Here is a 17,938-nt window from a genome sequence, read left to right on the forward strand (position 1 = left end):
TAGAGCAATAGAGAGAAGAAAATGGAGAGTGATGGAGAGAAGAAACTGCAGGAAGACCAGATAGAAAGAAGCAAGCACGAGTAAGAAAATATATGAGAGGAAGAAGAAAAGGCAGGGAGAGGAAACGACAAAACGTGAGGGGAAAACTAAAAGGGAAGAGGAAGAAGGGGATAAATTGGAGAAAAGAAGAAAGGGCGCGAACGACCAAGAGCAACTGAGAGTTCGCGGAGAGTGTGCGAGGAGCAGAAAGAGAGAGAAGGAGAGAGAAGCAAAGGGTAGTAGAAGCCTGGCGAAGGAGAGAGAGAGAGAGTGGCACGCGCAATGCGGGTATTGATTCACGGCGGCGGCAGCGGCAGCCGGCAGCCAGCCTGAAACACACCACCAACCGCGCCAAGTCGACTCAATTCAGAGACAAGAAGAAACCGAATTCGCGAGTCAGCAAGAGAGCAGAGAAAAGAGAGAGAGGGAGAGAGAGAGAGGAGACAAAAAAGTTATGTAATATCAATCGGTTCGGTTAGGTTAGGTTCGAGTTTACAAATTGCGTTGGAACCGCTTCAAATGTCTTTTGATATCTTTGGACAATTCCGCAAGGCGATTAAACCGTGTTTGCACAAGCCTAATATTTATTTCTCGCTCAGCAATATAACTTGTTGTTGTTATGTAACTGTTATGTATCAGTTATATTGTTGAATAGGAAATTATAACTAACAGTTATATAACTGTTATTTGGTGTTTGCTGGGTAAGAGTCTCCCGCAATAGGAAAATCCTCGTTCAAATTGGACGGCATTGTTGTTTTATGAGGTAAATTATATACGACCAGGTTTATCATGCGGGACAAAATTCTGATGCAATTCCCATGCAAATGTTATTAGACCGTACTTTCTCCAAAATGAGAAATTTTAGAGAGCATAGGATAAAATTAGACTACACCGTTGGGAGCAACTTTGCTCTGTTGTATTTAAGGAAAGAGAAAGACTCCGGAATCCTTCAATATCTAAGAAAATAATCCAAAAGAGACGTTACAACTTGAAACACCTAACCTAACCTAAACTTATAATATCTGTTGGTTACATTTACTTAGATTTTAATTTCAGTGGAAAACTTTTGTCGAAAGAAATAATCGCGTTAGGTTCTTTCAGACGAGAGAAAGAGAGACTTTACTTCCTCGAAATAAAAACTCTTCGTTTCATAGTCACCCTGTATATTGCCGCAAAGCGCATAATTACGCGTATTGTAATAGTGTGAAAATCAAGAAAAGTAGCGGCGCATGTTTGTGTGAAGGTGCACGGGGGTCTGGTTTCAGGGTTAGGACCGATCAGGGTTAGATGGTATCGGCCGAGGCTCTTGCATGCGCCTAGCATGACTGGGGATACCCCGGCAATGCGTAGAATTGGACTGTCGCGGTCGGCCATGCGACCGCTCAAGTAGAAGCTCACAATCAACTCGGAGCACAATATGAAATCTGCCCGATGTACAGATATAATGTAAAAATATAAACGGCAGATAAATATTTTATATTTATTTCTTCATGAAAATTTCATTTTACCTCCCTTAAGATTATCTTTTTTTTTTATTTATTTAAATTACGTTACTCTTAAATTTCAGATCCAAAGAATATCGAAGAAAGATATTTATTATGTTTACATAAAGAATGTTTCATTCAAATATAAAAGTTATTTTCCGCAATATGAGAAAAATAAATTTACGTCCTAAAGGCATTAATGTAATGCGATTTAATGGTAAATAAAATTAGGCGCTTTTGTGAAATTTCTAAGTTTTATTGAACTCGCTAATAATGCGCTGTAAGCTACAATGAGGAAAAAATTATGTTGAAATAAAAAAATTTTAGTTAACTCAAGAAAGCTATTTATTCGGTGGGTACTAATCACGTATTTATATTAAACGTCTGTTTGCTTAAGTTAAGTATTTATTTACATATGTTTAAAAAAATATATATGCTTAAAAAAATATAATTTTTAATTAAATATTTTTATTTTAATTTTACAAAATATTTATTAAAGTGCATTTTTTATTTCCAAAAATTTTAAATTTTCTAAATTTAAAAAATAATATATTTAATTTAATAAATTATAGGATATATTTTATGAAAATAGTATTTAAATATAAAAAATATACAAATGAAAATAATGTACTTAATATAACATATATTGCATATTTAATTAAAATTAAATACTTTTGCTTAAATGAAATAAACAATTCCTTGCATTTAAAGCAAAAGTTTCAAGAAAACAAATTTATTTGATTTAAAACAATTTTTCCCTCAGTTTACAACTTCATCTTGAAATGATATCAATATTGAAATTTTTGTCAGTGTGTTTCTACATTTTGAACTTTTGTATTCGCACAAAAGGGGAAGCTGGAATATTTGATATCTGATGATACAAATACGTGTATGTATTATTCTGTGTACTTTGAGATTTATACTTTTATCTTTTAATATATTCGAAACCGCTAATTGCATAAGATATGAAATCACAAAATCAATATACGCATAATTAAATATTGAATCTATTTTGTCATTTGCAATTCAAGCTAATGCAATATTCATATTCTGCTCGACTCAGACGAATCTCCCGTACGCGGCAGGTGAGAACATTCGGGCAGCATCGATCGTTAATAAAATCCGTCGGTCGGGCATCGATCTGACAACCACAAAGACAACGCGGAATTGAGCGCGATAAATAAAGAAGGGCGCTCGGAAACGGCGTCGCGGCGCTCGGATAGGTACGTCCCTTAATAGCAAAGGTCGAGAACCTTGTCGAGTTGACTCGCGGGATAGCGCGCAGACCTACTTCCATGTAACGTCGATTCCTTTTATTGATTCTATTTTTGCGAGAAGTCAAGAGAGGGAGAGAAAGAGAGAAAGAGAAGGAGCTTCTTGAGAACGCTCACCTTCATCGCGATCACCGATCGTGTCGTCGATTCGGCTTTTCATCGACACAAATGATTATATCCCAATATATATAGAATCCAGGACGTATCCAGATTTCCACATCTCTGTATGTTAATAATATAAAATACTCGTTTGGAAATGAGAGATAGTTATTTTTACTTAATTAAAATCTGTGAAATATCAAGGTACACGAGAAATAATCGATATATTAATTAATCCAATTTCGAACGAAATATTAACACGAAGATAGTTCAGAGCTGTATAAATACGTATTATTTCTCGAATAAAGTGATATTTGAGAAAACAATATAGAGCGCAAAATATTTCTAGGCCATTTTGTAGCAAATAAAAAAATGATAAGAAATGAAAATAAATAGAAAAAAAAACAGATGCAATTGAATGCGATTATAATGAGATAATTATAACGTTGAATACGAGACAATCTTGATGAAATCAGCAAAAATTTAAAGTGACGCTTTGCCGATTTCTGTGTTTATAAGAAAGTCCATGAGAGAGAAAATCGACATGTTTATTTCAAAGATGGAAAATGAGTGTTTTGAGAACATAGAAAAATAACAAAACGGTGGACAGGTAGATCGTAATTAGATTCGCTGGTGAACGGTCGGTGACAGCGCGCGTTGCTGGAAATAGAAAGTAACGGCCAAACAATCGAAGGCTAATCGATAGCGTGTAAAGCCGGACGGATGACGCGAGGGGAGTGCAGACACCTCGCTACATTAGACTTTAATTCGGCCGCAGTAGTGCATGACCTGGCATGGTCAGACGCAGCCCCCATTTGGCACCATCTCCGCGCTGCGATCGAAGGCTCGGGTTATCATTGGCGGATAAATTGCCTGAATTAAAGGGTTTCCTTCGCAGAAAGCGAGAAAAAAGCAAACGACAATTACATTGTTATAATGTCGAAATTATTAGAACATTGTAATCATGATCATAATTTATATAATTTTATAAAAAAAAAAGATGTACCGTGTAATATTACTTTTTTCTTAGATCTTTTCTGTTTAAACACAATAGAAAAAGTTATCTATCCGCAGAAATTATTTTATCGATTTTATTATGTCTATAAAATATTAAGTTAGAAATAATTTTAGATAAATTAAGAGGTATAAAATCGTGTATTACAAAAGACAACTTTTAAGTATTGTTTTTTATTGGAATGTATCGGTAAAAATAATTCAATATTTAATAGTAATAATTTAAATCATCATTTATCTAGTAACGAAATATCAAGATAAAAGCTTTATCACTCTTCATTTGCCAACTTTGCTTGTTCAACAAGGGTTGTAAATATAGGGGTGCAAAATATTACCAACAGTCGTAGCTGGCTTGAAACATACCGTTCGATGAGAAGTGCTACAGGGTACTGTGATACTCTTTATCGACATAAGCCATAGTCGACTGGTACCGACATTACGGGGAAATATAGGGGATGAAAGGAGTTAAGACTATGTCGGTAAAATAGATTGCGCTGATAGTACAAGATAGTGATAAATTCCGACTGATAAGAAATCATACTTATTCAGTAATTTCTGGTAAAGATAAATCTATATTTTTCCTTAATCCTATCCTTAAAAAAATCAACAAAATTTAATATTGTTAATTGTCTCATCCGTACAAAAAGACTATGTATTTTATTTTTATATTTTCGAGTTTCATAAAAAAATTATTAATAAAAATATAAGAAAATTCTTTTACTAGAGCATGATATTTTTATGCGAGTTGAACGATTAAATGTGAAATTCTATGAATAATTATAATTTAAGCAACAGATCTCAAAAGTATTATTAAATCATCTATTAAGAAAATGCCAGAGTCCTGTTTTACCGATAAAATGTCATATTTCATTTTTGTCCAAAATCTTTTTATTAGTTACACAGAATAATAAATGCTCCTCCACGATTAAATATACAATACATACAGAAACAAAACGAGAACCTCCTGGTTTTATGTTAAAAATTAAGAAAAAATTGAAAAATTAGTTTTTTTTATCGGCTTCTGGGGTCAAATCGTAATAATATTTATTTTGTATGAAAAAGATTTTAAATAAACCGAAATCTTTTGTATTCTAAACTCTCTAAAAATTCATTTATATTCCTTCATACAATCTCTAGCGGGAACCTATTTTATTTTGTATACAAACTGCAAAACTTTATATTAAGCAAATATTGTTATGACCTTTTTATGATTTTTCAATTTTTAACATAAAATCAGGAGGTTCCCGCTTTATTTATGTATATACTTTAATCGTGAAGGAGCATTTATTCTGTGCAACTAATAAAAAGATTTCAGACAAAAATAAAATATAGCATTTTATCGATAAAACAGGACTCTAATATCCTCTTAAATTCGCATGAATAATAGTTAATATTAATATAATTAATATTCTTAACTTTTCATCTATGATACACGCAGACGTCTTTCTTAAATTACCGATGAACAAGATGGAAATGCACTGCAATTACGATCCCTTATTATATTATACACTTTACCCCGTATAATATATTTTCATATTAATTATAAAATAACGATAACGATAAATCAGTACATGCTATAATAAGTCTCGAAGACATGATTATGTGAAATTTTATTTTCTTCTCTATATATCAAAGTTCCCCTAGGCGTAAATAAAGTCGTAGCTAAAGAGTTCAGTAAGAAAATATAAAGGGTGCGACTCACATAATATCGCCGAGCTTGAGCCGTGTTTGTATAAGGGCGCAACTCTTGTGGTCGCTGGTGGTGACTGCCCTTCGTCTCCTGGCGGCATATCTGGGCACCGGTTCCGAATGCATCGCATTGCCATCGGCCGCGTTTCCGCCGATCCCGGTAGCGCCATAACCGATGAGGCCCACACTTCCACGCATCAACGGATTGCTGCCACGCCGACGCGTAGACACGTGTCGACCTCCCACGCTACCCAGCATCCTGGAAGTAAACGGAAATTAATTAAATTACAAAGTAGAAATGATTTTATGCACAAGGAAAATTTTATAATATAAATTATGCAAAAAATACACTTGTTTACGTTTATTATTTAAGGTCGAAGCATAACGCGACATTAAGATTTATTATAAAAATTTTAAACCACATACATTTGTTCTATTGTTTTATTAACGATTATGCATTTCTTTGTGCCTTCAAATGTGTAAATAATATGAAATATTAATGAATAAAATAATATTATTGAATAAAAATATCGTAATTTTTTCTTCTTACATGTTAGTATGTTTTACGATTACAAAAATTATATTTTTATTACAATATTTTTTTGTTTTTTATGTTTTTGAGGATAACTTAATTCAAAATGCACATATTTAATTAAGTTTTCATATAATTAATATGGATATATTTAATTAAGTTTTTCTTAAGTTGCTATTTTCATTATTGAATGAAAAGTCTATTGTTGAGTAATTTATATATTTACTATTAAAACATGTGTGACTAGATAGAAATATATATATATATATATATATATATATTTCTATCTATATATATATATATATATATATATATATATATATTATATATATATATATATATAATATATATATTTATAATATATATATTAATATATATAATATATATATTTATATATATATATATATATATTATATATATATATATATATATTATATATATATATATATATATATATATATTTGAATTAAATTATCTTCAAACAACAATTATTTCTGAAAAAATATGTAATTTGCAATTAACAATTACATTTTTTCATAAAAACAACTGTTTTTTTCTTTACACCAATTGATTCCTCATTATTTTTTGTGCATAAAAGTATTAAGATAAGATAATCAAGAAATGAATATTTTATTAAATATTTTATGATTTATGTAAAATTAAGAAATTATCAAGCCTCATAACTCGAAAAATACTCAATAAAAAATAACTTAATTATAGTGTTTTGGAGAGCTCTCGAGATAGGCTATAAGAATATTGAATAAAAATTGACAGTTTCTATTTAAAATTTTAAAGTTGACCTTGAGAGTTCCTCCATTTTACGTTCGAGATCAAATAAGTTTTGCTATTTGATGCATTTATTGACACCCAACAACTTTGTACGAAACATTTTTTTCTAAAATGTCTTATTTTCAAGATATTTTATCGGATATTTTTTGCGCACCCTATATATATATATATATATATATATATGTATATATAAGATATAGATACTTGTATATGTTACATAAGAAAGGGAAGAAAAAGGAACAGAAAATTATAATGTAATGTAATTATAATGTATATTATTAAATATAAAAACTCTTATTGTTAGAAGACAAAACTTTTTCAAATATGCAATCGCAACTTGATCTCGAAAACTCGTGATAATTTTTTTTACTAAAAAATGAAAATTAATAAATATGCTTTTAATTTCTGTTCTACATAATAATAATAAAAACATCAAGAAGAATACGATCCTATTACGCAGCGAAAATAATGAGCACCTTGATAGTTTTTAATTTAGTCTTTAAAATTATTTTATCTTGTTATATAAATCTAAATGTATTTTTAGTTCCCTAAAATTATGAAATTATTTGAAGATCGACACCAAATGGCACGCATAAATCTCGATATGACGATAATAAATTTTTTAAGTCGATCGAACGAATAAAAAAATATTTGTAGGAATAAATTAATGGAGCGTAGTAGAAATCTAGCGAAACGTTCTTTTGTTAATTAGGTTACGTTGTCTGGCCTAATCTCGGTGCATCAACGGGGCGGTCGGTAGTCACGCGATCGAGCACTTGTGTTCGTCTATTTTCTGACGCGTACCACGGCCGTTAATAGTTTTTTTTTCTCTTAATGTATTGGCGATGCCTAACTAATCTTCATTGGATCGATAAGAAAAAGTCGGTCGTATTGAATATGAAAAGAGAGAAAAAAAGGATCGTCGTTTTCGACACGCGACTTATATTACACGTGGACCTATATACCGTTCATACATTACACGAAGCTCGTTTATTCAAGAGTAACGTTAAAGGTAACATCTCGGCAACGCACATGAAATATTCTATTAATTACTCGTGTTCGCGCCGGTATCGGCTTCCTCGTGGCTTTTCAAACGTCACGTGCGGTTCTCTTTTCCATTCCTACCTCCCTTCATTTCCTGAAAGCGTTCTGCGTTGAAATGGAAAATAAAGCGCCACTGCTATCTAGATACCGCAAAATCCGATTAATCATCATTCGAACGCGACGTCGAGTTCATTAGCCCCGACGAACCGGAAATGCGCACAGGATATTCATCATATAAATGGGACGTGTAGAAAAAGTCATTGAAGTATGATTTCGAAATTTGCGACATTCTTATAACAATTAAATCCTCGATGTAAAAAATTTAAATTATGTAAAGAAATCTTTGCATATTCATTCAAAGCATAAAATTCTCAAAGAAGCCACTTTCCATCAAAAGTAATAAATTTTAAATAGATTTATTTTAATAAAAATGAGAAAAAATACACACACATATACTGTTGAATTTTTATAGTATTCACAGGATTTTATATTAATATTAACTGTGAAGAAGCGATGAAAAAATAAACAGGGCTTGATATAAAAATTTTAATGCAAATAGATGCTATAAATATTTTCACAGATAAAATTATTTCAACCATAGGAATGACCACAATATAATGCTGGAATATCCACAATATACAGTCACTTATTGTTGTTTCCTCTCGAATCAAATTTATATGAACTAGATTGTAAGTTTTCTAAAGTTTCACGAAGCTTCTCATCAAGCGCATTACGCTAAGTTGAAGATCGGTGTGCACTAAGTAAGGACATATCTCTGAATCAAGAGCATATTGGCTATATAGTTTATATATTGCGTGTTTTCCAACTAGCAGTACAGCTCAAAAGCGAACTTGGAAATTATAATTTCGGGAAACGCTACGAAATTCTATTCGTAAAATGAAATGGATACCAAATTTGTATGATCAAAACATGTTAGTAAGTGTGCATCTCAAATTAAAATTGCAGTAAAAAGCTATTTCGAATTAAGGATGTTTTGTATGTACAATCCCAGCAAAAAGCAGCTGAAAATCAATATTGACGAATATATCCACTTTTGGTGTATTTTGAGTAAGAAATTGTGTGGAATATTACAATTTGATTTATTTTTTTTCTTCAGCTACAACGCAGAGATGTATTTTTTAATATTTTTTGCGTTTTTACTGAAATATTCCGAATTTTGTTAATCGAAATGATTAACTTTTGACAGAGAATTTCGCCTTGTGACAGATACATGGCTAACTTCATTGAATTATATTTAATATTTTTTTAACCAGTTAGTACTTGTATAATATTATTTGACCAAATATTTTCTCTGTATAACTAAACTTTTGTAAATTTTAAATTCTGAATATTATTTCCATGTGTTTTTGTCATTTGAACGTGATTATACGTTTCCCATAAAAACACATGTTAATTCGGTGCAAATTAAATCCTTATAACTTGTGAACGCTTTAGTGAATCGATTTAAAAATTATACTGAAGATTCTGAACATATATAAGGACATTCTACAATTTTCATTAAATTTTCAATATTTTGAAAATAGATACAAAATATCCTTAATCGAAATGATTAATTTTTGACAGAGAATTTCGCCTTGTGACAGATACATTGCTAACTTCATTGAATTATATTTAATATCGTTTTAACCAGTTAGTACTTGTATAATATTATTTGACCAAATATTTTCTCTGTATAACTAAACTTTTGTAAATTTTAAACAAATTCTGAATATTATTTCCATGTGTTTTTGTCATTCGAATCGACGTGGTTATACGTTTCTCATAAGAACACATGTTAATTCGGTGCAAATTAAAATCCTTATTACTTGTAAACGCTTTAGTGAATCGATTTAAAAATTATAGAGATTCTTCTATTATTGAAGATTCTAAACATATGTAAGGACATTCTACAATTTTCATTAAATTCTCAATATTTTAAAAATAGGTACAAAACATGCTTAAATAAAATATAAAGATCCACTGTATTCGATTTTGAAATCCAAGAGTTTGTGACAAACTTTGTTGCAATTGCAACACTGAAAAAATCAATTTTATATTCATTAGGGAGAAAGAATCTTTACATCTTAAATAGTTTATATTTTACGTGGAATTTTGTGTAGTTTTTTCCACGAGTATTTTTGCGAAACGATTAGATTATGTAATTTTCTATTAATTTCGATTTCTCGCGGATTGAAATATGACGCGGGATATTCACCTGGCTGACAATTCGTGAGCGTTAACATGTCGGTTCTCACGGGTTAATTGCGAATGAATTATTATCCGGTCCGTCTATCAAACGAACAAAACAGAATTACAATCCATTAGGTGCTACGAACGACAGACACGTTCATGTCGGCAACACACGCGATACATAGCAACGCAATGTGAAATTGCGTCCAAACGAATATCAACGTTACGATATCAAAATTAATCTATTTATAAATTTTTTACGCTGAAATTTTGGAGCTTGCGCACAGTTCATCTCGTCGAACCGATTTTGTTTCATGACGTTCTACCGAATCGCCTTCGTCTGCGTATCAACTATTCATTCGTTTATTTCTCATAAATACATAATGGAATAGTCTATACATATAAGAGAGTCTCGAGAACGAGTATTGTATTTATTGTATCGCATCATAATTTATACATTGAAAGTAAAGTACACCAATAATACAATGTTAATAACAATATATATATATATATATATATATATATATTTATAATAATTTATACATCGGTATCGATATGCAATTATATACAAAGTAAAAGATAAAATATTTCCCATGCAGTTTTTGGTGATTAAAATTATTTAGATTCATTGCATTTTCCGCTAGAAATATATTTTATTTCAATATTTATCATATTTATATTATTAATGTATAAATTGATTTATATTATTGATGAATTATTTTCTTTGTTAAATTATATTATATACAGGGTGTCCCTGACTTAACGAATCAGCCGTTAATGATAGATGTCTGAGGTCATTTGGAAAGAAAAATTTTAATACCAAAATGTTGAGGGAGATGTAGTTTCGGCGCTACAAAAGATTAAAGACTACCAATCGGCGCGTTACATTCTCCTGCTCAGCAACATAGCGCATCAAGGAGCCCATGTACAACGCGATAATATTAATATTGATGGAGAGATCAATATAAAATAAAAAATATTATAGGATTCTGCAGTGAGCGTGATTGTGTCTTCTATGCGACAATAGTCAATAGTTTGAACATTTTTATGAAGTCCTCCTCAACATTTTAGTATTAGAATTTTCGTCTCCAAATGACCTCAGGAGTCTACTATTAACGGCTGATTAAATCTAGGACATCCTGTATATATACCAACTATCAAAATTGAATGATAAAATATTAAAATATTAATAAAATATTGAATATTGATTCATAAATTACTATTATTTATAAATTATATTATTCGTTTTATTGAATATCATTTATATAGGATAAAACTTAACGAGAAAAGAATAAAAGTTTCAGATAAATATATAAACCTTCTTCTCTTTCCCTACGCATTTTGTGATAAGATAATGAAAAATTCAAGGTTCTCGTGACAAATAATGAGAAATCGAACGTGAGACACGCAAACGTATTGACTCGCTTTATATAAGCGCGTTTAGGGAAGTACATAGGTCGCTTTAGCAAAGCTTGTCACGTCGCAACACCGGTCGAAATTTTAGATTGCAACCTGTTGCTAGGCACCCCGGGAAACTCTTATTCCACCCTCGCTGTGTTACCCGGCAACCTCTACCCTACTCCCTCTCATACATCCCTTCCCCAATCGCTTCCCCTAACCCTTTCACCCTCCATTTCTGTCGAGTTTCCCCCTGTCCAGTTCTCTCTCTCTCTCTCTCTCCCTTTCTCTCCCTCTCTCTCTCCCTCTTTCCCTCCCTCTCTCTCTCTCTCTCTCACTTTCTGTTTGTATGTATTATATAGAACAGGCACCATGCTTGAGAAGCAAGCTCTTCTCGATTCTCATACGAGCTATCTGCAAAGGATCTCCTTCTTCCATCCATTGTCCTTTTCATCTTTCTATTCTTTTGTCCAACCTTTTTCTTCGCTTCGCAAATATCTTGCCCTTTTCTGTTTACCTCGATCGCTAGCCGTTACTAGCTCGCGCGAATCTATCGAACCTTCTTTTCACTTTAAAGTGATTCTTATTCTCTGCCCTGGATAACAAAATTGTGTGCACGAGTACGCAAATTCTTTTCTATTCGATATCTGGTATATTTGTCAAATGGAGATGTCTATATATACTTCAATAAATATACCTTTAATAAATAAAATCTTTAAAAAATTTAATAAATAAAATTTAATAAATAAAATCTGAGAAGTTCAAGAGTATTTCTTGAGAGTTTTATAGGTATAAAAATATTCCCATCCCTTGCAGGAATATTTCCATTTTTATAATCATATTAACTCTTGTTATCATAATATTGTAATGAAATGATTTGAAAAATTAAATGTAAAATTATTTATTTTTACAATTATTTACTTTTTATTTATGCGCTTTTGCCGAAGATAACAAGATCAACAAAGCTTAATATCAAAATATTTTTCCCATCCGGATATATTTTTGTTGAGTATAACATCACATCAATATATAAAATCCAATAAAAAATCAAAGAGATCGACCTATTTCTCGTAAAATTAGTTTTATCTTGAGGCCACCCCTCGTGTCAAAAGATCGAAATGAGAAAAAGGAAGAGGATAAACATTTCGTGGGGGGGTGTCGTGCACGGAATGAAAAAGAAGAGCAAATTTATAAGACCGCTGCGAGGGTGAAAAATTTCGAGCCTGTCAAGTTTTATCTAAAAAGAAGGGTATATAATTGAGGTTTAGCATTCTTGATTAATTGCAAATTTTGTTCAGAAAATTTGCAATTTAAAAGAAAATACAAAAAATGATGAATATTATGAATTGTGCATTATAAAAATATGATTCTAAATTATATATTTTTTTTATAAAATAAATCTTATTATATGATAAAGTTTACAATTAGAATGTTATTAAAAAAATATTATTAGAGATCTTAGATTTAACCTAAATGTAGGACGTTCTTTTCATATTTTCTCTAAAATTTTTGTTTATTTATAATTAAATCTGAAAAAAAATTGCTAAAATGAAGTTACAAGAAATTTCAACAATAAATTTAAATAAATAATATGATTCTTTGCTCACCTGATGCTTAATTTCCAAAGAAACTGTCATCTCGATAAATCATTTATCCAAAATGGGCATATAGCTTCTTAGTTTTTTAATTATTACTATATTTATTTATGGTCTATCTTAAGGATGTTTTGTACCTATTTTCAAAATATTGAAAATTTAATGAAAATTGTACAGAATGTGTTACATATGTTTAGAATCTTCAGTATAATTTTTAAATCGATTCACTAAAGCTTTCACAAGTTATAAGGATTTTAATTTGCACCGAATTAACATGTGTTCTTATGGGAAACGTATAACCATGTCGATTCAAATGACAAAAACACATGGAAATAATATTCAGAATTTGTTGAAAATTTGCGAAAGTTTAGATACAGAGGAATTATTTGGTCAAATAATATTATACAAGTACTAACTGGTTAAAAAGATATTAAATATAATTCAATGAAGTTAGCCATGTATCTGTCACAAGGCGAAATTCTTTGCCAAAAGTTAATCATTTCGATTAACAAAATTCGGAATATTTCAGTAAAAACGCAATAAATATTAAAAAATACATCTCTGTACTGTAGCTAAAATCAAATTGTAATATTCCAATTTCTTACTCAAAATACACCAAAAGTAGATATTTGTCAATATTGATTTTCAACTACTTTTTGCTGGGATTGTACATACAAAATATCCTTAATATACGTTTGTAAGTTAACGACTGGATGATAAAATTAGTTGATTAATTCCGATTTTAATCATTAGCGAATCATGTCACTTTTAGTAGCCGATCGGGTATAATGGTAAAGTTCAACTAATGTCCCACCAATCTGACAAGGCGAAACTCGCACGAAATGCTTGAGTGGAAAGTTTCGGTAAAGGAACGCGCAGTGATAGGAGATAGTTATCAAAATCTTGATATTATTATAGATATTGCAAATTGCTCGTGACTACAATACACATGCCAAATATAGAAAACCAATATATTATCTCTTTTTTTAAATTTTATCGCATTTTGTTTATTTTAAATTATTTAAAATTAGATTTTAATAAATAGCAATTACAAATTTTTTATTTTTACTATTTAAATTATAATAATAATGTGTTCTTGAAATTAATAATCCGTTAAAGTGTATAATCAAAATATTTTTACTACGTATTATTTCAGATATTTATATTCTTATAATGCCTTCTGATTTTTATATTTTATAATCATAAATGTGAGTCTTGTCACAAAATCTCCCTGAACTTTTACGTATAAAACTTTGCTTTATTGTGCTATTGTTCAAATATCTCATAAGCATTAAATTACCGTAATCCTTTTAATTAAAGACAACAATCGACGCGGAGAATTCAGAATCTCGTAAATGCATGTGACATAAATTTCCGCAGATTTATCTTATGAGAATGTACGATAATCTGTACATCGACTCCTTTTTTCTCCCTCATCCTCTCTCGATCCTGTCGAGCAATTTAGCTAGACATAGTGGGATCTAATTTTCTCTCTTTCGTGATTGTCGCTCTCATTGACTATTAATGGAGAACGAGAGATAAGAAGAAGAGGAGGAAATCCTTCTCTCGTTCGGATCCTTCTCTCGTTCGTTTATTTTGTCGTCTGCAATCGACGCTTGGTGAATAAACTCGAAATACAGGGAGAAGAAAAGAGAGAGAGAGAGAGAGAGAGAGAAAGAAAGAGAGAGAGAGCCAAATTGAGAAGAAGAACAAAGCGTGTTGCGATTTTCTGTTACGTTCGCTGCGGAACGTTCTGCACAGTAATTGCACCTCCAACTCCTTTGATCTGAAACATCCAGGACCCGCCGCACGTGCTTTTGACGCATGGAATTTTATGCACGCGTACGCGGATTTCCTGGCAACCGGCTGGCCTTTCGTCCGACGACAATAGACTGAAACTTAATTATGAAAAATATAATATCGTAGGAAATTCTTTGATCACACAATGGACTACGCTGTAAAGACAATGCTATATACTTTAGGGAAAGGAGGTTCAAAAAAATCTTCTAATTATCTCCTATGGCATGCTAATAATGTTCAAAAATATATCTCATATATTACCCTAAATATTAATGCAACGAAATTTAGCTTAAAAAATTAATTACTTTTAAAGATTGATGTACACATATACAGGGTGTCCCAGATTTAATGAATCAACCGTTAATGGTAGATTCCTGAGATCATTTGGAAACGAAAATTTTCATACCAAAATGTTGAGGAAGATGTAGTTTCGGCGCTACAAAAGATTAAAGATTACCAATCAGCGCGTTACGTTCTCCTGCTCAAAGACATAGTGCATCAAGGGGCCCGCGTACAGTGCGATAATATCGATATCGATAGAGGGACCAATATAAAATAAAAAATAGGTTAGGTTAGGTGCAGTGAGCGCGATTGTATCCTCGATGCGACAGTAGTCAATAGTTTGAACATTTTTATGAAGTCTTCCTCAACATTTTGGTATTAGAATTTTCGTCTCCAAATGATCTCAGGAATCTGCTATTAACGGCTGATTCGTTAAATCTGGGACACCCTGTATATATGAATAGATAGAGGGAGAATGATATAAGAATGCATATATTATTTTTTAATCGTGAATTTGTTACCAATGTAAGTTTATATCGTAAAAAAACTTCTTTCACCATTCTTCTGCAGATGCATGAAATCAAGCAATTTTTCATCAGTTTTTAATTTACCTGATAAGGTAAATTAATTGCAGGTTTGCGATCATCATTATACATAGAGCCTTTAAACAGCGGATACACTTTCGTGGACTAAGAGAAATTTCACCAAAAGCGCTAAACAAGGCTTTGCACGATAATTATGTCTCCATGCCAGGCGCGACGATCAATCTTCGGAACATATGTAACGCAATCTTGACCAGTCAACAACATCGAAAGCCGACACGCGCGTTACGCTGTGTCTCATGAAAGCATAACGTCATGCCACGCGCTCGTTAACGTCGCTTTATAGAATTTCCACAGGCCATTCGTGCCATATGAGCGTCGACATTTAGTCAAACGGATGCTCCAAACGCGTGCTCCAAAAACGATTAATGCAACTCGACGGTTATTTATCGAATCTATAAATGATTTGTTTTATTAACTGTTCCATCATGTCCAATCTATTTTTCTCATTGAGCTTTCATACCTTATTTTTTATTATTTATTGTTTATTATACCGCGCATTGTGGAAAATTATAATATAATTAAATTTTTTAAATTCTTATATTTAATTAATATTTATTATTAAAATATAATATTCATTATTTTTCAAACAGCTTTTATTAATTGAATTTTTATATTTTATTATATTTATGTACTTATTAAATTTTTTTTATATAAAATAAGTTACAAAAAAATCCAAATTATTTTTTGTTTATTGTTTATTATATTTACATACTTATTAAATTTTTTAATATAAAATGAGTTGCAAGAAAATCCGAATTTTTTCTTTTCTTTAGTTTATTATAAATGCGATAATAAATAAAAATCTTAGAGACTTAACTTTCAATTGCTTAAATCTTCCGTTGGAAAATAAAGCCTTTATTATTTATTCTGAATTTCAAAAAAAAGGTTTATTCCTCCGGAACCCACCCGAAGCAGTTAAAATACACCACTTTAATTTAATTTACCGATTCCTTGATATAAAGTCCAAATAGCTCTCGAGGCAGTACGTCGACTATCTTGGAAATGTCTTGCTGCAAGTAATTTGAAGTTTTGAGTAAACAGAAACTAATTTGGTTGATTGCTTGTAAATCGGAAAAGTGACAAAAATAAAGTAAATTGTTTTCAGAGAGTGCAATCGATTAAAGTTATTTTAATTACATTACATAATTATGCTGGAAACGAGAATGAGATAACAATATAACAGTGCTCACATTGATTATAGAAAAAAGCTTTTTATAAACCTCCTCCAGCATCGACTTCTAATTAAGAAAAGTTTAGAAATCCTTAAAAAAGAAGGTTTTAAGATACGAAAGCAAAGTTCAATTTTCACATAAAACGTTGATAAGTATGAAAACCATTTCATAAATTTATGATCCACAATGCACACACACTCAAAGAAACGCAGAAACAAGAAGAAATATTCAAAAAATAATAAAAAAGAGAAAAATTTATGTATGGATATATTTTTTGAAAATTTTTATATATTTTTTAAATAAATCGAAGAAGAAAGAAAAGGCTATTTGTATAAAGTTTATATTTTTTTACATAAACGATGATAATTTTTTTCAATATTTTAAAGCTTGTTAGAAAAGAAAATTTCATCATTACTTGAATGTACGAAAAAAGAGCTATAATACTTCTGAATGATTATGAATTATCCTTTATAGTATAAAAAATATGAAGCCTACCGAAAAAAATTCTATTGTATATGTATATTTAAAAAATTTTTTATTATGTTAATTTAAACTCACTCTCTTAATTTTACAAACTTCAGCTTGTTTTTAATTTTCTTTTTTTCTCCTCTAATAAAAAACTGAATAATTTTGAAGATAACAAAAGTTGAGAATAAATTGTGAACTCCGATAAGAGAATAGAGAGAGGAAATAAAGAGGATAATTTATTAAAGAAAAGACGAATGTGGTAAAAGTAACAGAGTATCAACTTTCGGCTTTTTCGAGATTCACTGTTATATAATACATCTCGTATTATCCATATTTGTGTTTAAATGTCCGTTTGCGTATATTTTCGATTTGTTCATTCGTGAAGAGAAATGTGTTCGACAAATTGAAAAGCTCTTCGAAATCACGTGTTGAAGTTAAGAATGTTCGTGAAATAGACTTGATCG

The 17,938-nt window shown here is 30.7% G+C and overlaps 1 protein-coding gene across 14 annotated transcripts in view; it reads right to left on the reverse strand.

The window, feature by feature from the left end:
• The window catches only part of LOC105258693 (voltage-dependent calcium channel type A subunit alpha-1), a 200,741-nt gene that overhangs the window by 132,901 nt on the left and 49,902 nt on the right, over positions 1-17,938 (reverse strand). For 13 of the 14 annotated variants that reach the window (XM_025414296.1, XM_011270118.3, XM_025414297.1 and 10 more), the window contains exon 1: positions 5,613-5,857. In XM_025414296.1, the coding sequence (XP_025270081.1) occupies positions 5,613-5,857 (245 nt within the window). Of the gene's footprint in view, positions 1-5,612; positions 5,859-17,938 lie in introns of those variants that run through there. The other variant, XM_025414293.1, reaches the window with a different exon arrangement.

This window comes from Camponotus floridanus, unplaced genomic scaffold (assembly GCF_003227725.1).
Source record: "Camponotus floridanus strain SB8 unplaced genomic scaffold, Cflo_v7.5 scaffold8, whole genome shotgun sequence".
Lineage (NCBI taxonomy): Eukaryota > Metazoa > Arthropoda > Insecta > Hymenoptera > Formicidae > Camponotus > Camponotus floridanus.